At 34.6% G+C, this 22,890-nt stretch overlaps 1 protein-coding gene across 7 annotated transcripts in view; it reads left to right on the top strand.

Annotated features, from left to right (window-relative positions):
* The window catches only part of LRRIQ3 (leucine rich repeats and IQ motif containing 3), a 207,349-nt gene that overhangs the window by 12,631 nt on the left and 171,828 nt on the right, over positions 1 to 22,890 (top strand). For 2 of the 7 annotated variants that reach the window (XM_061411585.1, XM_061411587.1), the window contains 2 exons: positions 6,427 to 6,675; positions 10,430 to 10,774. In XM_061411585.1, coding sequence (XP_061267569.1) covers positions 6,427 to 6,675; positions 10,430 to 10,774 — 594 coding nt within the window. Of the gene's footprint in view, positions 1 to 6,426; positions 6,676 to 7,814; positions 7,913 to 10,429; positions 10,775 to 22,890 lie in introns of those variants that run through there. The other 5 variants (XM_061411586.1, XM_061411588.1, XM_061411591.1 and 2 more) reach the window with 4 other exon arrangements.

Consider the following 22,890-nt stretch of genomic DNA (forward strand, 5'->3'; position numbering starts at 1 on the left):
GAGTGTGATGTCTAAAGGTCGTTAACACAGTTAACAAAGAATTTATTTGAAAAATACTTAAATATTTTTATATATACATTTGAAATTAAAATAAATACACAATACTTTTTTTTTTTACTTTTCAGCTTTTAACTTAGGTGTTCATCAATCATAACCACTTATACTTTCATTATGTGTATTTTCCACCAAGTTTTTAAATGGAAAAATTTCAGAAAAATTAAATTTATAATTGATATAATATTTATTGTATAAAAACATGGTTTTTATAATTATCTGATTTAAAAGTTGTGATTTTTTAATTTATAATGTATGATAACTAAAAAGTTAGTATTGCAATCAACAGAAACTAGTGAAAGCTTACTGACAGTGGTACTGATATCTTTATATATATACATACACCCATATGTATTTTTTAATTGAAATGCAGTTGATTTACAATAGTATGTTAGTTTCAGGTCTGTAGCACAGTGTTTCAAATATATTCTTTTTTTGATTCTTTTCCCCCTTATGTTGATGCTATCATTCAGTCACTAAATCATGTCACACTTTTTGTGACCCCATGAACTACAGCATGCCACGCTTCCCTGTCCTTCACCATCTACCAGAGTTTGCTCAAACTCATGTCCATGAGTTGGTGATACTATCCCGACATCTTTTCCTCTGTCACCCTCTTCTCCTCTTGCTCTCAATAGTCTACAGCATCAGAGTCTTTTCCACACTATGTGGCCAAAATACTGGAGCTTCAGCTTCAGCATCAGTCCTTCCAATTAATATTCAGGACTGATTTCATTTAGGATTGACTGGTTTGATCTCCTTGCTGTCCAAGGGACTCTCAAGAGTCTTCTCCAGCACCACAGTTCGAAAGCATCAATTCTTTGGTGCTCAACCTTCTTTATGGTCCAACTCTCACATTCGTACATGACTACTGGAAAAATCATAGCTCTAGCTATATGAACCTTGGTTGGCAAAGTGATGTCTCTGCTTTTTAATATGCTGTCTAGGTTTGTCATAAGTTTTCTTCCAAGGAGCAAGCTGTTTTTTAATTTCATGGCTGTAGTTACTGTCTGAAGTAATTTTGGAGCCCATGAAAATAAAATCTGCCACTATTCCACTATTCCCCCCTTATAGTTTAGTAGAAAATATTGAGTATAGTACCATGTGCTATACAGTAGGTCCTTGTTGATTATCTATTTTAGAGTAATGTTTATATGTTAATCCCAACCTCCCAATTTATCCCTCTCCCACCCTTTTCCTCTTTGTTAACCGTAAGTTTGTTTTTTGTATCTTTTGATGTGTTTCTGTTTTGTAAATAAGTTCATTTGATATTGATTACTTTTTAATTACAGAGCTTCTTTGAAACTGTAACTAGACCCAGATGCTTTCTCTACTGTATATCTATACTTAAATTTGCCTTTTGAACATATTTGAACTTAATATTATACCCATTTGAACTTACTAATATTATTGTTTGAACTTTATTTACACATTTGTATGTTATGTTTAGCAAAATAATTTTAAAATTATTAAAGTCTATAAGGAACCGAAGACTTCTTAAATTTTTGTATTTAAAATTAGCAGTACTGGTTACATAGGGTTTTAACTTGGTAGAGTAGGAGCTATCAATTGTAGTACCTACTGAGGTACAGTTGATATATAGCATTATGTTAGTTTCAGGTATAAAAACAATGATTTAATATTTGTATATATTGAAAAACTATCACAACAATAAGTCCAGTTAATATCTGTCATCATACCGTTCAAAATATTTTTGCTTTTGGAGAAAACTTTTAGGGCGTACTCTATTAACAACTTTCAAAGTGAAACAGTATTATTAACTATAATCACCATGCTGTATGTTACTTCTGTGACTTATTTATTTCATAAATGGAAATTAGTACCTTTTGAACCCTTTACCCTATTTGCAAGACTTGTACTATCCACCTATGGGAGCACGAATCTTCTCTGTATTTATGAGCCAGTTTTTCATTTTTACTTTTTTTTTCAAGACTCCATGTATAACTAAGATCATACAGTATTTGTCTTTCTCTGACTTATTTCACTTGCCATAATAGCTTCAAGTTCCTTTCTTGTTCTCACAAATGACAAATTTCATTCATTTTTATGGCTGAATAATATTCCATTGTACCACACACAGATACATCCCACATCTTCTTTATCCATTCATTCATCACAAGACACATAGGCTGTTTCCATGTCTTTACTCTTGTAAATAATGCTACAGTGAAAAAGGGGGGGTCTAGATATATTTTCAAGTTACTGTTTCTGTTTCTCTAGAGAAGTACCTTGAGGTAAAATTGCTAGATCATATGGTTTTTCTATTTTTAGTGTTTTTAAGGAAACTCCCTACTCTTTTCCAGAGTGATTGTAGCAATTTACATGTCTACAAACAGTGCACAAGGATTCCCTTTTCTCCACATCCTTGCCAACCCTGGTTATTTCCTTTGTGATTATAAAAATTCTGATGGGTGTGAGGTGATACCACTTTCTGGTTTTGATTTGGATTTCCCTGGTGATTGGTGATGTTGAGCATCTTTTCATACACTTGTTAGCCAACTCTATGTCTTCTTTGGAAAAATATCTATTCAAATCTTCTACTCATTTTTTATTGGAATTATTTTTTCCTGTTGAGCTGTATGATTATGTACATTGACTGTTAATCCCTCATCAGATATATGATTTGCAAATATCTAATAGGTTGTCTAGAGAATCTCTTAAAGAAAATCAGAGATACCAAAGAAACATTTCATGCAAAGATGGGCTCGATAAAGGACAGAAATGGCATGGACCTAATAGAAGCAGAAGATATTAAGAAGAAATGGCAAGAATACACAGAAGAACTGTACAAAAAAGATCTTCACGACCCAGATAAACATGATGGTGTGATCACTGACCTAGAGCAAGACATCCTGGAATGTGAAGTCAAGTGGGCCTTGGAAAGCATCACTACAAACAAAACTAGTGGAGGTGATGGAATTCCAGTTGAGCTATTCCAAATCCTGAGAAATGATGCTGTGAAAGTGCTGCACTCAATATGCCAGCAAATGTGGAAAACTCAGCAGTGGCCACAGGATTGGAAAAGGTCCGTTTTCATTCCAATCCCAAAGAAAGGCAATGCCAAAGAATGCTCAAACTACTGCACAATTGCACTCATCTCACACACTGTAAAGTAATGCTCAAAATTCTCCAAGCCAGACTTCAGCAATATGTGAACCGTGAACTTCCTGATGTTGAAGCTGGATTTAGAAAAGGCAGAGGAACCAGAGATCAAATTGCCAACATCTGCTGGATCATGGAAAAAGCAAGAGAGTTCCAGAAAAACATCTATTTCTGCTTTATTGACTATGCCAAAGACTTTGACTGTGTGGATCACAATAAACTGTGGAAAATTCTTCCAGAGATGGGAATACCAGACCACCTGATCTGCCTCTTGAGAAATTTGTATGCAGGTCAGGAAGCAACAGTTAGAACTGGACATGGAACAACAGACTCATTCCAAATAGGAAAAGGAGTACGTCAAGGCTGTATATTGTCACCCTACTTATTTAACCTATATGCAGAGTACATCATGAGAAAAGCTGGACTGGAAGAAACACAAGCTGGAAACACAAGAGACCTTTGCTGGTGAATTTCCGCTCCCGTAGGTTCTGAATCTCTTTATCTGCCTACCTGTCTCTGATTTTGGGGGTATTGATTCTCCCTGTGACCTCCCTTCTTTGATGAATCTAAGAAAAATTGTTGATTTTTCAGTTAATTGTCCTGCTTTTACTTGCTAAGATGGTGTGACAACTTCCAAGCTCCTTACATGATGGACTGAAAACTGGAAATACCCTCACTTTTTGTAAGCATTCTATCTTGAATTGTTAATTCAACTAGATATTTGCTTTATAAGTAATATTCATTTTATAGTGCTTGCTATGTGACAGACATTGTTCTAAAGCCTTTATGCAGACTCATTTAGTCCTCATGACAATTATTTCCATCAAATACTGTTACTATCCACATTTTGTAGATGAGGAAATTGAGGCACATAATTTTGATATACATTGAACAGAAGATACTTAACTTGCCCGAGGTCACCAAGCTCAGAACAACTTTTATTTTTGTCTTTATTTAACTATATTAAAGCTGGTTCAAACCATCAAAATAACTTCCTCTGAGCAATAGAACATCAAAGAGTTAAAGCTGTGCAAGTCGGACATTAACCTTTAGAAGGCCTGACATATTCTATGTTTATACTTTTTGGAGCCCTGATTCAACCATATAGAAACCTTGCTTCCTTATTAACAGACAGAGATGAATATACATGTGAGAAGATGACATCATGAGTACTGCTATAGTTAGAGAGGCCTTGGGATAGTATGGTGAGAGAGACCCATACATCCCAGCATCCTAGCAAAACCTACCTTCCTGCTGTCCTTGCCAGTGTTTCACGTATGTAAATTAGCCACCTTGAAGGTATTTGGATGAGTCCCGCAAGATTGACTCTCAGGTCAACATCACTTGGAAATGAACTGCCATTTGACTAAGTCATCCTACAGACCGAAGAAAGAATAAATGTTAATTTTTTTAAAACACAGTAGGTTTGGGGTTGCTTTATTACACAGTGGAAATATATGAAAAAATGTGCACTTTTTAAAAAAGACATTGGATATTGGTTGTAGAGAATTCAAACTGAAGGATTTCAAAGAATTAACAGATCTTAATCTAAATCAGAGAAACACATTAGGAATCTTTACTTCCAGGTTTTTTGTGATATAATTGATATATAATGTACAAGTTTAGTATATACAATGTGATAATTTGATACACATATACATTGCAAAATGATTACCATGATAAGGTTCCTTAACACATCTATCACCTCATTACCTGGTTTTTTGTTTGTTTGTTTTTTTATTGTGTGTGAAGACATTTAGCACCTACTCTCCGCTGCTAAGTCACTTCAGTCGTATCCGACTCTGTGCGATCCCACAGATGGCAGCCCACCAGGCTCCCCGTCCCTTGGATTCTCCAGGCAAGAACACTGGAGTGGGTTGCCATTTCCTTCTCCAATGCAGGAAAGTGAAAAGTGAAAGTGAAGTTGTGTCCGACTCTTAGCGACCCCATGAACTACAGCCTACCAGGCTCCTCTGTCCATGGCATTTTCCAGGCAAGAGTACTGGAGTGGGGTGCCATTGCCTTCTCCAACCTACTCTCTAAGTGACTGTTAAGTGTACAATATAGTATTTTTAACTATAGTCATGGTGTTGTAGGCTCCCCAGGTGGTGCTGGTGGTAAAGAACCTGCTTGCCATTGCAGGAGGCATATGAGACAGGAGTTTGATCCCTAGGTCAGGAAGATACCCCTAGAGGAGGGCCTGGCAACCCACTCCAGTATTCTTGCCTGGAGAATCCCTGTGGACACAGGAGCCTGTGGGGGAACAGTCTACAGGGTCACAAAGAGTCAGACAGGACTGAAGCAACCTAACACGCCCTTGTGGTGTTCTACATTGTATCCCCCGAACTTGTTCGTTTTATAACTGGAGTTTTGTTCCCTTTGTCTAACATCTTCCCATTTCTTGCACCCCATTTTGGCTACCACTGCTGTTGCTGCTAAGTTGCTTCAGTCGTGTCCGACTCTGTGTGATCCCATAGACGGCAGCCCACCAGGCTCCCCCGTCCCTGGGATTCTCCAGGCAAGAACACTGGAGTGGGTTGCCATTTCCTTCTCCAAGGCATGAAAGTGAAAAGTGAAAGGGAAGTTGCTCAGTCGTGTCTGACTCCTAGCGACCCCATGGACTGCAGCCCACCGGGCTCCTCCGTCCATGGGATTTTCCAGGCAAGAGTATTGGAGTGGGGTGCCATCGCCTTCTCCTGGCTACCACTGGCAACCACCAATTTAATTTCTATTTGAATAAAGTTCAACTGTTTTAGATTCTACATTAAGCAAGATAATAGAGTATTTGTCTTTCTCTGTTGACTTATTTCACTTAATATAAAGTCCTCAAGTTTCATTTATGTTGTAGAAAATGAATAAGGAGGGGCTAGGGATAAATTGGGAGATTCAGATTGATATAAACACACTACTTCATATAAAATAGATAACTAAGAACCTGCACAGGGAGCTCTACTCAGTACTCTGCAATGGCTTATATGGGAAAAGAATCTTAAAAAAATGGGTGGTCATATGTATTTGTATAACTGATGCAGTTTTCTGTATACCTGAAAGCAATACAACATTGTAAATCAGCTATACTCCAATAAAAATTTAAGATAAACTCACAAAAATGCTTTGAGATGGAAGATTTTCTGGAAATTATATTTTTAATAATTTTAATTTTTCTACCCATTTTATTCTTACTGTTAGAAAATATTATTTTCAGACATTTATTTGAGAAAAACTTTCAAAATTTCTCATTTTTCTTAGATGTTTCATGGAACAATCATAGAAGAGCTAACTAATCACAGAGAATGGAGTCACTATAATGAAAATATAATAGAAGATCAAAAAGATTTTGTTTTTGTGAAGTTCAGTGGCCTTCATTTAAAATCTATGGAAAATCTTCAATCTTGTATCTCTCTTAGAGTATGCATCTTCTCAAACAATTTTATTACAGATATTCGTCCACTTCAGAGTTGTATGAAATTAATCAAACTTGATCTCCATGGAAATCAGGTAAGCAATAGTCATTTCACTTGTTTGCATATAAATGAAGCTGATATCTAATAAGCTCTTAGGTTATCGATACACAGTATTTCTCCCAGGTAGTCTTTTGTGTGAAATATAAACAATTCAGAACTAAATAAAAAAAAAATAAACAAAAATATAAGCAAACACTTACATTAACCATTTAATAAACATTTTAAATATAATCAAACATTTGTAATTTAAAATATGTAAACCCAACAGTGTGTGATTTGGTTTATTTTGCTTCTTAAATCCATAGTCTTGATTAAGACTACTTCTTGACTTAATTTTGACTTAATTTTTTTAATAATATATACTATATATACAGCATTAGATTAATTTGAAGTATACAACATAATGATTCAGCATTTGTGTATATTGCAAAATGATCACAATAAGTCAAGTTAGCATCCTGCTCTAAAGAATTAAAATTTTTCCCTCATGATGAGAACTTTTATCATTATTATCTATTTTCTTAACAACTTCCAAATATATAATCCTGTATTATTAACTATACTCACCCTGCTGAATATTATTGAATATATCACTGGGTCTCATTTATCTTATAACTGAAAATTTGTATCTTTTTTAGCACCTTCACATTTCCCCCACCACCTCTGCCTCTGAATCACTGATACGTTCTCTGTAAGAATTTGTTTTTTCAGATTTCACCTGAGTGGGATCACATGGTACTTGTTTTTCTCTCTTATTTCATTTAGTGTAATGCCCTGAAAGTGCACCATGTTGTTTCAAATGGCGTGATTTCATTCTTTTTTTGTGAGTCAATTATATTACACTGGATGTGTATGTCACATTTTATTTACTTATTCTTCCATAGACAGCAGTAGACAGACATTTTGGTTGCTTTCATGTCTTGGCTATTATAAATAATACTACAGTGAACATGGGAGTGTATGTGTCTATTTGAGCTAGTATTTTCACTTCCTTGTAATAAATTTCCAGAAATAGAATTGCTGGGTCATATGGAAGCTTTACTTTGAATTTTTTGAGGAACCCCTGCTGTTTACCTAGTGACTACACCAGTTTACAGTCCTCCAAACACTGCACAGGGTTCCCTGTTCTCCACATCCTTGCCAACATTTTATTTTTTGTCTTTTTGATAATAGCTATTCTCACAGGCATGAGAATGGTCCCGTGGTTTCAATATGCATTTCCCTGATGATTGGTGATGCTGAGTATCTTTTGATGTACCTGCTGGCCACCGGTATGTCTTATTTGGAAAAAACACTGTCTTAGATCCTCTGCCTATTTTTTAGTTGGATTTTTTTTTCTTATTGTATGAGTTCTTTATAGGTTTTTGATGTTAGCCTCATCTCAGATGTGATTTGCAAATATTTTCCCCCATTCAATAGGTTCCTTTTCTTTTTATTGATGGTTTCCTTTATGTGCAGAAGCTTTTTAGTTTGACATCATTTCACTGTGTTCAGTTTTGAGTTTTTTGCCTTTACTTTTGGTGTCAAATTGAAAAAACTGTAGCCAAGACCCATACCAAGGTGCTTACCACCAGTGTTTTCTTCTAGGAATTTTATGGTTTCAGATTGTGCCTTCAAGTCTTTAATACATGTTGAGTTTACTTTTGTGTATAGCATAAGATAGTGGTCAAATTTCATTCTTTCACATGTGCATGTCCCATTTTTCCAACACAATTTATTGAAGAAAATGCTCTTTTCCTAGTGTATGCTCTTGACTCCATTTTAATAAATAAATTGATCTTTACTGTAAATCAGTTTTGTAAATAAATATGTGGGTTTATTCATGGGCTGTGTTTCTGTTCCATTGACTTTTTTTTTTTTTTTAAATGCCAGTACCATTCTGTTTCTTTTCTTTTTTTTTTTTTTTACTGTAGCTTTCTTTATATTATGCTTTTTTTACTTTTTTTAATTTTTAATTTTTTTTTTATATTATGCTTTGAATTCAGGAAGTGTGAAAGTGCCAGCTTCATTCTTTCTCAAGGTTTTTGACTATTTGAGTGTTTTTTAGTTTCGTACAAATATTAGGATTATTTGTTCTACTTATGTTAAAAATGCCACTGGAATTTTGGCATGGCTTCTGCTGAATCTCTAGGTTGCTTTGGGTAGTATAAATGTTATAACAGCATTAATTCTTATAGCCCACAAGGACAGAATATCTTTCAGTTTATTTGTATTCTTCAATTACTTTTCAATATGTCTTATAATTTTCAGTGTATATGCATGTCTTTCACCTCATTGGTTAAATTTATTTCTAAGTATTTTTACTATTTTGATGTAATTATGAATGAGACTTTTATTAATTTCCTTTTCCAATATTTAATAGCTCAGGCATAGAAAGACAGCATAACTTTGTGTATTGATTTTGTATTCTGAAATGTTAATTGATTTTGTTTATTCTGATGGTTATTTTCTGGAGTATTTAGGGTTTTCTGTATACAGGCATACTGTATTTTAGTGGGTATCACTTTACTGCACTTCACAAATACTACATTTTTTACAAATTGAAGATTTGTGGCAATCCTACATTATCAGATGATGATTTGCAATTTCTAGCAATAAAGTATCAGAGAAGGCAATGGCAACCCACTCCAGTACTCTTGCCTGGAAAATCCCATGGACAGAGGAGCCTGGTGGGCTGCAGTCCATGGGGTTGTGAAGAGTCGGACACAACTGAGCGACTTCACTTTCACTTTTCACTTTCATGCATTGGAGAAGGAAATGGGAATCCACTCCAGTGTTCTTGCCTGGAGAATCCCAGAGACGGCGGAGCCTGGTGGGCTGCCGTCTATGGGGTCGCACAGAGTCAGACATGACTAAAGTGACTTAGCAGTAGCAGCAGCAATAAAGTATATTTTGCATCAGATGTATACTTTGATTTTTTTCTAGACATAATGGCTATTGCACACTTAATAGACTGTAATATAGTGTAAACAATTTTATTGTGCACTGGGAAACCAAAAAAAAAGTCCTTCTTTATTGCAATATTTGCTAGATTGCAGTAATCTGAAACCAAATGCACAAAATCTCTGAGATGTGAATGTAGGTCGTTTAATTTGCAAAAAGTGACAGTTTTACTTTTTCCTTTCCAATTTGGATGCCTTTGTTTCTTCTTCTTGCCTAATTACTTTAACTAGGACTTCTAGCTCCCAGTGCCATGTTGAATGAAAATGTAAAACTGGGCATCCTTGTCTTATTCTTGCTGTTAGAGGGAAAGATTTTATCTTTTTACCATTGAGAATGATATTAGCTGTAAGCTCGTCATATATGGCCTTTATTATGTGGAGGTACATTCCTTCTATACTCTTTGTTGAGAGTTTTAACTATAAATGGATGTTGAATTTTGGCAAATACCTTTCTTGTATCTATTGAAATGACTATATGATTTTTATCCTTCATTTTTGTTAATGTGGAGTATCACATTGATACTCCACATTGCACATTTGACTCCTTACATTTGACTCCTTACGTTTTTTGTATAAGGAAAATATTTTAGAAAAGATTAAAAAGTCTACTTATTACAAAGGAATTTTTATTGAATGGATTATATGTTCATTTGTTTAATTACACTAGTAATTACAGGTACCTAATGTATTTTAGTTTACCCCAGTCATCCTTTGGATAATTAGAAATTCCATTTTTGTTTACTAATGAGAAATTTGCTATTTGAATTGAATATTGAATTATAGAAGATGTTTAATGTTTTTCCTTTTTTCCATATAATTCAGGGATAATTGGTATTTGTATTTAAGGTATTACTATTATTGCTTCAGATAAAGAGTCTACCAGATACCAAATTTTGGAGTGGATTGAAGAACCTAAAACTTCTCTATCTACATGACAATGGGTTTGCAAAGTTAAAGAACTTATGTATGTTATCTGCCTGTCCGAGCCTTATTGCCCTCACTATGTTTGATTGTCCAGTAAGCCTTAAAAAAGGATATAGACATGTTCTTGTCAACAGTATATGGACTCTCAAAGCATTGGATCATCATGTGATTTCTGATGAAGAAATAATTCAAAACTGGCATCTTCCTGAAAGATTCAAAACATATAACCACCGACTTCTCTTTAATTTCTGCTCTGCTTTGAAAAAGGTAGTTGGCTTCATTTGAGTTTAATTTTAAATAAATGAAGTAAAACCTTAACTTCTAATTTCTATTACCTAAGTTATATAAATCAGTATTTTTATCACTTACATGAAATATCAGAAACTAGTGAATATATTATCATACTAATGTCTTAACAAAATTTATAAAAGCTTATGTACCTGCTGTTAAAAATTACTGATCATGGGATTATCAAATTGTGGAGAAACAAGTATTTAACATTTTGAGGGGTCTCCATTATGTTTAATAGCTTTAAGAACGTATAGCTTACATGCTATAAAATTTACCCATTTTACATGTATGAGTCCATAATTTTGGTAAATTTGCATTTATATATAACTGTATAACTGTTGTCACAATCCAGTGTTAGAGATTTCCACCACTCCCAAAATTCTCCTTCTTCCCATTTGCAATTAACCCCCACTATTACCTTGGTCTTAGGTAACCATTTGTCTATTTCTGTCTCTGTAAATTTGTTTCTCTAAACATTTTATTTATTTATTTTTAATTCAAAAAACATTTATTAAACATCTTTCTACAGCACGCTAGACAGTATAAGGAAATACATATACAAAGATGAATGTAGAATAAAATATTTCCTTACTGGGAGCTGATAGACCACATGGGATGAAAAATAATTACTAAGAAAATATAATAGGGCCCAATTACTGGGCCTGTTATTGAGGATCCCAGAAAGTTTTTGTTTATACAGATTATATACATAGATATTAATGTATTAAAAATTAAAAGAATTTTCAAATATATACACTTTTAAGTCATTTGAAATAACAAACCCATTTTATATCAACATAAACACATTTTATGAAAAAATATACTTTCCTAAATAAAAATAATTAGAAGAATGACATTATTTTACATTTTTGTACATCTCTTCAATATCTGTGTTAATAAAACAGATATTTTCTCATATCTACTTCTGCATTCAAACTATTGTGATATGTTGTTTTGACTGAAGTAAATAAAGAAAATATGGCCTCATACAGATATGTAATTAGAAAAAGAAGGCCCTCATGGGTTCTTGAATGGTCTTGGGGCCTCCCAAGGATTCTAAAATCACATTCCGAGATTTACTGAATTATAAAAAATAAAAAAAAAAATTCTTTTAAATCATGTCAGTTATAATTCTAAAAATAAAGTAGTTAGATCGAGCATCCCCTGTCTGTATTAAAATACTAAATGAGAATTAATCTAACAACTTAATTCTTATACTCAGTAACCTAAATGCCAAAGGATTCTGTATCTGGAATCCACAGTATTTTCTTTTCTTTTCCTTTTTTTTAAGTAAAAGATCATCATATACTAAAGTTGTTTTTAAACATGGCTGCTCATTAGAAACACATCTGGAACTTTTGAGAAAAATATCAATACCTGGGCATTTGTATTTTTCAAAAAATTCCACGATAATTCTGGTATGCATCTGGATTTTAAAAAGTGATTACAGGATTTGTATTAAATGGTAGATTTAGTGATATAGAATTCTATTATTTTCTGTTTATCAATCATGATACAATGGTATTAAGCAAATAATAGTTATATAATAACAATAATAAATTATATTTATCAGTTTTATTAATAGCCAGATAGAAAATAAAAGATAATTACATTTGCAAGCCATAATGGAAACATGATTAACCTAACAATATAAAATAATTGCATACTATTTAGGGGGTCTATTGGAGTGATTGGTAAGTGGAAATGCATACATACACATGTTTTCACCTGCCCAGCCAGTCTATGTCTTTGGGTTGATGCATTTAATCCACTTACATTTAAGGTGATTATCAATATATATGATCGTATTACCATTTTCTAAATTGTTTTGGGTTTATTTTTTGTAAGTCTTTTCCTTATCTTGTGTTTCTTGTTTAGAGAAGTTCTTTTAGCTTTTGTTGTAAAGCTTGTTTGGTGGTGCTGAATCTCTTAACTTTTGCCTGTTTGGAAAGCTTTTGATTTCTCCATTAAATCCAAGGAAGAGTCTTGCTGGGTAGAGTATTCTTAGTTGTAGGTTCTTTCCTTTCATCACTTTAAATATCCTGACCTTCTCCTCTGATTTGTAGAGTTTCTGTTGATAAATCAACTGAAAACATTATGGAAGTCCCTTGTATGTTACTTGTCATTTTTCCCTGTTTCTTTTGACATTTTGTCTTTATCTTCAATTTTCATCAATTTTATTACTATATCTTAGTGTGTTCCTCCTTGGGTTTATCCTGTGTGGGACTCTCTGCACTTCCTGGACTTGGTTGACTATTTCCTTTCCCATTTTTTAGGGAAGTTTTCAGGTATACTTCTTCAAATATTTTCTCAGGTCCTTTCTCTCTTCTCCTTCTGGGACCCCTATAATGCAAATGTTGGTGCATTTAATGTTGTCTGAGAGGTTGCCAAAGAATAGATGCTTTCAAACTGTGGTGCTGAAGAAGACTCTTGAGAGTCCCTTGGATCACAAGGAGATCAAACCAGTCAATACTAAAGGAAATCAACCCTGAATACTCATTGGAAGGACTGATGTTGAAGTTCCAATACTTTGGCCAGCTGATGCAAAGAGCCAGCTCTTTGGAAAAGACCTTGATGCTGGGAAAGATTGAGGACAGGAGGAGAAGGGGATGACAAAGGATGAGAGGTTGGATGGCATCGCTGACTCAATGGACATGACTTTGAGCAAACTCTGGGAGATATGGAGGACAGGGAAGCCTGGTGTGCTGTAGTCCATGGAGTTGAAAAGTCAGACATAGCTGAGTGACAGAACAATAAATCAATTACAAGGGAAAACAGGAAAACTCACAATTATGTAGAGATTAAAAAACTTACAACAACCAATGTATTGAAAAATTAAAAAAAAAGTCTTAAACGAAAATAGAATGACAACTTAACTAATAGGATATAGTAAAAGCTGTTTAGAGGGCAGTTTATAGTGATAGATGCCTACATTAAAAAAAGAACTCAAATGAACAATATAACTTTATACCCCAAGGAACTAGAAGAAAAGAACAAATTAAACCAAATTTTGTGGGAAGAAGGAAATAAAGACCAGAAATAAATGGAATGGAGATTAAAAAGACTACAGAAAAGATAAATGAAACAAAGAGATCTATTTTTTTGATAAGATAAACAAAATAGACAAACTCTTTGTTATACTTGAGGGAGAGGATCCAAGGAAGTAAGATTAGGAAGAAAGAGGAGATATCACAGTTGATACCACACAAATACAGAAGATTATGAGAGACTGCTATAAGCAACTGTATGCCAACAGACAACCTAGAAATGGATACATTCCAGAAACATACAACTTACTAAGACTAAATCATGAAGAAATAATAAAAAAAAAAAATTAAGGCACTAATTAGCAAGGAGATTGAATCAGTAATCAAAAGTCTCCTAACATAGAAAAGTTTAAAACCAGATGGCTTCACTGGTAAGTTCTACCAAACATTTAAGGAAAACTAATACCAATTTTTCTCATACTTTTCAAAAAGAAGTAGAATCTAAAGGAACACTTAACTGAGACTATATGAGGATACTGGAAGAAAAATACAGATCAATATCCACAATGAATATGGATGCAAAACCCTCAACAAAATGTTAGCAGAGTGAGTTCACTAATATATTGAAAAGATCATACATCATGATGAGGTGGGCTTTATCCCTGGGATAAAAATATCCCTAGTGAATATAAACACAGAAATCTTTAACAAAACCTTAGCAAGTATAATTTAGCATATGTAAGAAGAATTATATACCATGAGCAAGTAGAACTTGTTTCAGGGATGCACAGCTGGTTCAATATTTGAAAATGAATTAATGTAATCTCCCATATCAAAAGACTCAAGAATGTTTTCTTCCTAAGACTGGGAACAAAACAGATGGCTGTTCTTATTCCTCTTGTCAACATGCTGCTGGTAAGTCTAGGTGGTGCAATAAAGTGAGAAAAGGAAATAAAACATACCGATGAGAAAAGAAGAAATAAACTATTTGCAGATGAAATGATCACCTATGTGGAAAATGCCACAGAATCTACAAAAAAAAAAAAAAAATCTTAAAACTAAAAAGTGAGCTTAGCAGGGCTGCAGGGTGCTAGGTAAACAAAAGTCAATCCTATTTCTCTGTACTAACAGTGAGTACATGGTCATCAAAATTAAATACATATTGTCATTTATAATCACTCAAAAATGAAATACTTAGATGTAAATCTAACAAAATATGAACAGAACTTGATGGAGAAAATATAGCTTTTTCAATAAATGTTACTTGGAACAGTTGGACATACATACACATAGACACACACACACAAGAAATGAACTTCCTTAAGTTTTACACTAAAAACAAAAACAACAACAAAAAACCCCCTCAAATTGGATCTTGGAGTTAAATGTAAAACTGAAAACTAAAAAAACTTTTAGAAGAAATAAAATTGAAGGAAATCTTTAGGATCTAGGCTGAGGCAAAGACAGACCTGATACTAAAAGCACAATCTTTAAAAGAAAAAATGGTAAAGTGAACTTTATCAGTTTTTAAAAATACTCTGTAAAAGACCCTATTAAGTGAATGAAAAGATAAGCTCAGGGTCATGGAAAGTATTTGGAAGTGAAATTTTAAAAATGACAATAGAGGTGGTCCTAAGAAGGCAGAGGACTAGGACGGGGAGACCACTTTCTCCCCCACAAATTTATCAAAAGAACATTTGAACGCTGAGCAAATTCCACAAAACAACTTCTGAATGCTGGCAGAGGACATCAGGCACCCAGAAAGGCAGCCCATTGTCTTCAAAAGGAGATGGAGAAGTCTTGAGGCTACTGTAAGAATAAGCCTGAAATCCAGAGGCAGGAGGCTTAAGTTCAAAACCTGAGAACACCAGAGAACTCCTGACTCCAAGGAACATTAATCGATAAGAGCTCATCCAAAAGCCTCCATACCTACACTGACCCAAGAGCCAACAAGTTCCAGAACAAGATATACCACGCAAATTCTCCAGCAACACAGGAACACAGCCCTGAGCTTCAATATACTGGCTGCCCAAAGTTACACCAAACCCATTGACATCTCAAAACTCACTACTGGACACTTAATTGCACTCAAGACAGAAGACATCCAGCTCCACCCACCAGAGGACCAACACAAGCTTCCCTAACCAGGAAACCTTGACAAGCCACCCGTCCAATACCACCCACAGTGAGGAACCTCCACATTAAAGAGGAACCACAAACTGCCAGAATATGGGAAGGCCACCCAAAACACAGCAATATAAACAAGATGAAGAGGCAGAGAAATACTCAGCAGGTAAAGAAACAGGATAAATGCTCACCAAATCAAACAAAAGAGGAAGAGATAGGGAATCTACCTGAAAAAGAATTCAGAACAATGATAGTGAAAATGATCCAAAATCTTAAAAACAAAATGGAGTTACAGATAAATAGCCTGGAGACAAGAATTGAGAAGATGCAAGAAATGTTTAACAAGGACCTAGAAGAAATAAAAAAGAGTCAGTATATAATGAATAATGCAATAAATGAGATCAAAGACACTCTGGAGGGAACCAACAGTAGAATAATGGAGGCAGATGATAGGATAAATGAGGTAGAAGATAGAATGGTAGAAATAAATGAAGCAGAGAGGAAAAAAGAAAAAATTAAAGAAATGAGGACAACCTCAGAGATCTCTGGGACAATGTGAAATGTCCAAACATTCGAATTGTAGGAATCCCAGAAGAAGAAGACAAAAAGAAAGACCATGAGAAAATACTTGAGGAGATAATAGTTGAAAACTTCCCTAAAATGGGGAAGGAAATAGTCACCCAAGTCCAAGAAACCCAGAGAGTCCCAAACAGGATAAACCCAAGGTAAAACACCCCAAGGCACATAGTAATCAAATTAACAAAGAACAAATAGTAAAAGCAGCAAGGGAAAAACAACAGATAACACACAAGGGGATTCCAATAAGGATAACAGCTGATCTTTCAATAGAAACTCTTCAGGTCAGAAGGGAATGGCAGGACATACTTAAAGTGATGAAAGAGAAAAACCTACAACCCAGATTACTGTACCCAGCAAGGATCTCATTCAAATATGAAGGAGAAATCAAAAGCTTTACAGACAAGCAAAAGTGGATAGAATTCAGCACCACCAAACCAGCTCTCCAACAAATGCTAAAGGATCTTATCTAGACAGGAAACACAAAAAGGGTGTATAAACTCGAACCCAAAACAACAAAGTAAGTGGCAATGGGATCATACTTATCAATAATTACCTTAAACGTAAATGGGTTGACTGCCCCAACCAAAAGACAAAGACTGCCTGAATGGATACAAAAACAAGACCCCTATATATGTTGTCTGCAAGAGACCCACCTCAAAACAAGGGACATATACAGACTGAAAGTGAGGGCTGGAAAAAGTTATTCCATGCAAATAGCAAAAGAAAGCAGGAGTAGCAATACTCATACAGATAAAATAAACTTTAAAATAAAGGCTGTGAAAAGAGACAAAGAAGGACACTACATAATGATCAAAGGATCAATCCAAGAAGAAGATATAACAATTATAAATATATATGCACCCAACATAGGAGCACCACAATATGTAAGGCAAATGCTAACAAGTTTGAAACGGGAAATTAACAATAACACAATAATAGTGGGAGACGTTAATACCCCACTCACCCTTATGGATAGATCAACTAAACAGAAAATTAACAAGGAAACACAAACTTTAAATGACACAATAGACCAGTTAGACCTAATTGATATCTATAGGACATATCACCCCAAAACAATGAATTTCACCTTTTCCTCAAGCGCGCACGGAAACTTCTCCAGGATAGATCACATCCTGGGTATAAATCTAGCCTTGGTAAATTCAAAAAATGTGAAATCACTCCAAGCATCTTCTCTGACCACAATGCAGTAAGATTAGATGTCAATTATATAAGAAAAACAGTTAAAAATTCCAACGTATGGAGGCTGAACAACATGCTGCTGAATAACCAACAAATCACAGAAAAATCAAAAAAGAAATAAAAGTATGCATAGAAACGAATGAAAATGAAAACACAACACCCCAAAACCTGTGGGACAGTGTAAAAGCAGTGCTAAGGGGAAGGTTCATAGCACTACAGGCTTACCTCAAGAAATGAGAAAAAAGTCAGCTAAATAACATAGCTTTACAATGAAAGCAACTAGAAAAGGAAGAAATGAAGAACCTCAGGGTTAGTAGAAGGAAAGAAATCTTAAAAATTCAGTTCGGTTCAGTTCATTCACTTAGCCATGTCCAACTCTTTGTGACCCCATGAACCACAGCACGCCAGGCCCCCCTGTCCTTCACCAACTGCCAGAGTTCACCCAAACCCATGTTCATTGAGTCGGTGATGCCATTCAACCATCCCATCCTCTGTCATCCCCTTGTCCTCCTATCCTCAATCGTTCCCAGCATCAGGGTCTTTTCAAATGAGTCTGCTCTTCTCATCAGTGGCCAAAGTATTGGAGTTTCAGCTTCAGCATCAGTCCTTCCAATGAATATTCAGGACTGATCTCCCTTATGAGGGACTGGTTGGATCTCCTTGCAGTCCAAGGGGCTCTCAAGAGTCTTCTCCAACACCACAGTTCAAAAGCATCAATTCTTCAGCACTCAGCTTTCTTTATAGTCCAACTCTCACATCCATACATGACCACTGCAAAGACCATAGCCTTTATTAGATGGGCCTTTCTTGACAATATCTCTGCTTTTTAATATGATTTGTAAGTTGATCATAACGTTCCTTCCAAGGAGTAAGCTAAATGCAAAAGAAACAAAAGAGAGCATAGCAAAAATCAACAAAGCTAAAAGCTGGTTCTTTGAGAAGATAAATAAAGTTGACAAACCATTAGCCAGACTCATCAAGAAACAAAGGGAGAAAAATCAATAAAATTAGAAATGAAAATGGAGAGATCACAAAAGACAACACAGAAATAAAAGAATCATAAGAGATTACTATCAGCAATTATATGCCAATAAAATGGACAACTTGGAAGAAATGGACAAATTCTTAGAAAAGTACAACTTTCCAAAACTGGACCAGGAAGGAATAGTAAATCTTAACAGACCCATCACAAGCATAGAAATTGAAACTGTAATCAGAAATCTTCCAGCAAACAAAAGCCCAGGACAAGACGGCTTCACAGCTGAATTCTACCAAAAATTTAGAGGTGCTAACACCTATCCTACTCAAACTCTTCCAGAAAATTGCAGAGAAAGGTAAATGTCCAAACTCATTCTATGAGGCCACCATCACCCTAATACCAAAACCTGACAAATATGCCACAAAAAAAGAAAACTAGAGGCCAGTATCACTGATGAACATAGATGCAAAAATCCTTAACAAAATTCTAGCAAATAGAATCCAACACCATATTAAAAAGATCATACATCATGACCCATTGGGCTTTATCTCAGGGATGCAAGGATTCTTCAAAATCTGCAAATCAATCAATGTAATACACCACATTAACAAATTGGAAGATAAAAACAAAATGATTATCTCAATAGATTCAGAGAAAGCCTTTGACAAAATCCAACATCCATTTATGATAAAAACCCTCCAGAAAGCAGGAATAGAAGGAACATACCTCAACATAACAAAAGCTATATATGACAAACCCACAGCAGACATTATCCTCAATGGTGAAAAATTGAAAGCATTTCCCCTAAAGTCAGGAACAGGACAAGGGTGCCCACTTTCACCACTACTATTCAACATAGTTTTGGAAGTTTTGGCCACAGCAATCAGAGCAGAAAAAGAAATTTAAAAATCCATATTGGAAAAGAAGAAGTAAAACTCTTACTGTTTGCAGGTGACATGATCCTCTACTTAGAAAACCCAAAAGACTCCACCAGAAAATTACTAGAGCTAATCAATGAATATAGTAAAGTTGCAAGATATAAAATTAACACACAGAAATCCCTTACATTCCTATATACTAACAATGAGAAAACAGAGAAAATAAGGAAACAATTCCAGTCACCATTGCAGCGAAAAGAATAAAATACTTAGGAATGTATCTACCTAAAGAAAACTATAAAACACTGGTGAAAGAAATCGAATTGAAAAATAAAAGCCATATGATTATCTCAATAGATGCAGAGAAAGCCTTTGACAATATTCAACATCCATTTATGATAAAAACTCTCCAGAAAGCAGGAATAGAAGGAACATACCTCAACATAATAAAAGCTATATATGACAAACCCACAGCAAACATTATCCTAAATGGTGAAAAATTGAAAGCATTTCCCCTAAAGTCAGGAACACGACAAAGGTGCCCAGTCTCACCACTACTATTCAACATAGTTTTGGAAGTTTTTGCCACAGCAATCAGAGCAGAAAAAGAAATGAATCCAAATTGGAAAAGAAGAAGTAAAACTCTTACTGTGTGCAGATAACATGATCCTCTACATAGAAAACCCTAAAGACTCCACCGGAAAATTACTAGAGCTAATCAATGAATATAGTAAAGTTGCAGGATATAAAGTCAAACACACAGAAATCCCTTGCATTCCTATACACTAATAATGAGAAAATAGAGAAATTAGTAACAATTCCATTCACCATTGCAACAAAAAGAATAAAAATAAAATACTTAGGAATATATCTACCTTAAGAAACAAAAGACCTAGATATAGAAAACTATAAAACACTGGTGAAAGAAATCAAAGAGGACACTAATAGATGGAGAAATATACCGTGTTCTTGGATTGGAAGAATCAATATAGTGAAAATGAGTATACTACCCAAAGCAATATATAGATTCAATGAAATCCCTATCAAGCTACCAATGGTATTTTTCACACAACTAGAACAAATAATTTCACAATTTGTAAGGAAATACAAAAGACCTTGATTAGCCAAAGAAATCTTGAGAAAGAAGAATGGAACTGGAGGAATCAACCTGCCTGACTTCAGGCTCTACTACAAAGCCACAGTCATCAAGACAGTATGGTACTGGCACAAAGACAGAAATATAGATCAATGGGACAAAAAAGAAAGCCCAGAGATAAATCCACGCACCTATGGACACCTTATCTTTGACAAAGGAGGCAAGAATATACAATGGAGAAAAGACAATCTCTTTAAGAAGTGGTGCTGGGAAAACTGGTCAACTACTTGTAAAAGAATGAAGCTAGAACCATTTCTAACACTGTACAAAAAATAAATTCAAAATAGATTAAACATCTAAACATAAGACCAGAAACTATAGAACTCCTAGAGGAAAACATAGGCAAAACACTCTCTGACATAAATCGAAGCAGAATCCTCTATGACCCAGCTCCCAGAGTAATGGAAATAAAAGAAAAAATAAACAAATAGGACCTAAATAAACTTAAAAGCTTTTGCACAACGAAGGAAACTCTAAGCAAGGAGAAAAGACAGCCTTCAGAATGGGAGAAAATAATAGCAAATGAAACAACTGACAAAGAATTAGTTTCAAAAATATACAAGCAACTCCTTCCAGAAAAATAAACGACCCAATCAAAAAATAGGCCAAAGAACTAAACAGACATTTCTCCAAAGAAGACATACAGATGGCTAACAAGCACATGAGAAAATGCTCAACAACGCTCATTATCAGAGAAATGCAAATCAAAACCACAATGAGGTACCTTTTCATGCCAGGCACAATGGCTGCTATCCAAAAGTCTACAAACAATGAATGCTGGAGAGAGTGTGGAAAAAAGGGAACCCTCTTACACTGTTGGTGGGAATGCAAACTAGTACAGCCACTATGGAGAACAGTGTGGAGATTCCTTAAAAAACTGAAAATAGAACTGCCATACGACCCAGCAATCCCACTGCTGGGCATACACACCACAGTCCCACTGCTGGGCATACACACCGAGGAAACAAGAATTGAAAGAGACGTGTACCCCAATGTTCATCGCAGCACTGTTTATCATAGCCAGGACATGGAAGCAACCCAGATATCCATCAGCAAATGAATGGATAAGAAAGCTGTGTTACGTATACACAATGGAGTATTACTCAGCCATTAAAAAGAATACATTTGAATCAGTTCTGATGAGCTGGATGAAGCTGGAGCCTATTATACAGAGTGAAGTAAGCCAGAAAGAAAAACATCAGTACAATATACTAACATATATATATATATATATATATATATATATATATACACATACATGGAATTTAGAAAAGTAGTAACGATAACCCTATATGTGAGACAGCAAAAGAGACATAAATGTATAGAACAGTCTTTTGGACTCTGTGGGAGAGGGGGAGGGGATGGGGGGAAAAATGATAATAGGTACTTCAAGTGGTGGAAATTTGTGTTAAGTTTTTTGTTCTTGTACTTTCATCTGTCCTAAAAATTTTAGTGTTTTATTATTATGGTTCTAAATTTTTTGTTTGTTTTTTAATGTTACTCAATTCAGGTGAAAATTTTTAATTGGTCTGTTGTCTAAAGTTTGTTCCCAAAGTGTTTACCAGTGATCCTAAGAAATGTTGATTTAAAATAATATAAAATCTTTCTAGCCTTGTGGGGCGTTTCATAGATACTCACCATTTCATGTGAATGTTAAATTGAATATATTACAGATGGAATAAAAAGGTGAATACTGCATGTGTTTATTCTATGTGAAATAAATACTTCTGGGAGTAGCATGATTTACATTTTTCAGTTATGCTGAGACAAATGTGTCAAATCAGTAAATTCTGATGGAAAAAATTACAAACAGAATTTTAAAAAAATATAGGGAATAGATACATATGAAAGAAATAAAAATGGGGAAAAGGAAGAAAAAATAAGTACAGGTGTATTTAGAATATCAGATTAATTGGGAATCTCTTTGTGTAATTATATACAATCTGAAAAGAATGTAGTTTGAAAATTTGTTTTTTAAGCTACGCTTCATGTTAGAACACAGAGTACTATCTTCCATATGAATCATGTTTACAAAATTCTTACCTTTCTTGGAAATGCCTTGTTATGCTTTATGCAAGGATTTGCAGTAGCCATTTTTTTCATTCCAAGATTACAATGGAAGTGGGGGAGTACAGATATTTCATTATTTTATCATCTGTTTTTTGATTGTTGATAATACTTTCTAT

Source organism: Bos javanicus, chromosome 3 (assembly GCF_032452875.1).
Source record: "Bos javanicus breed banteng chromosome 3, ARS-OSU_banteng_1.0, whole genome shotgun sequence".
NCBI lineage: Eukaryota > Metazoa > Chordata > Mammalia > Artiodactyla > Bovidae > Bos > Bos javanicus.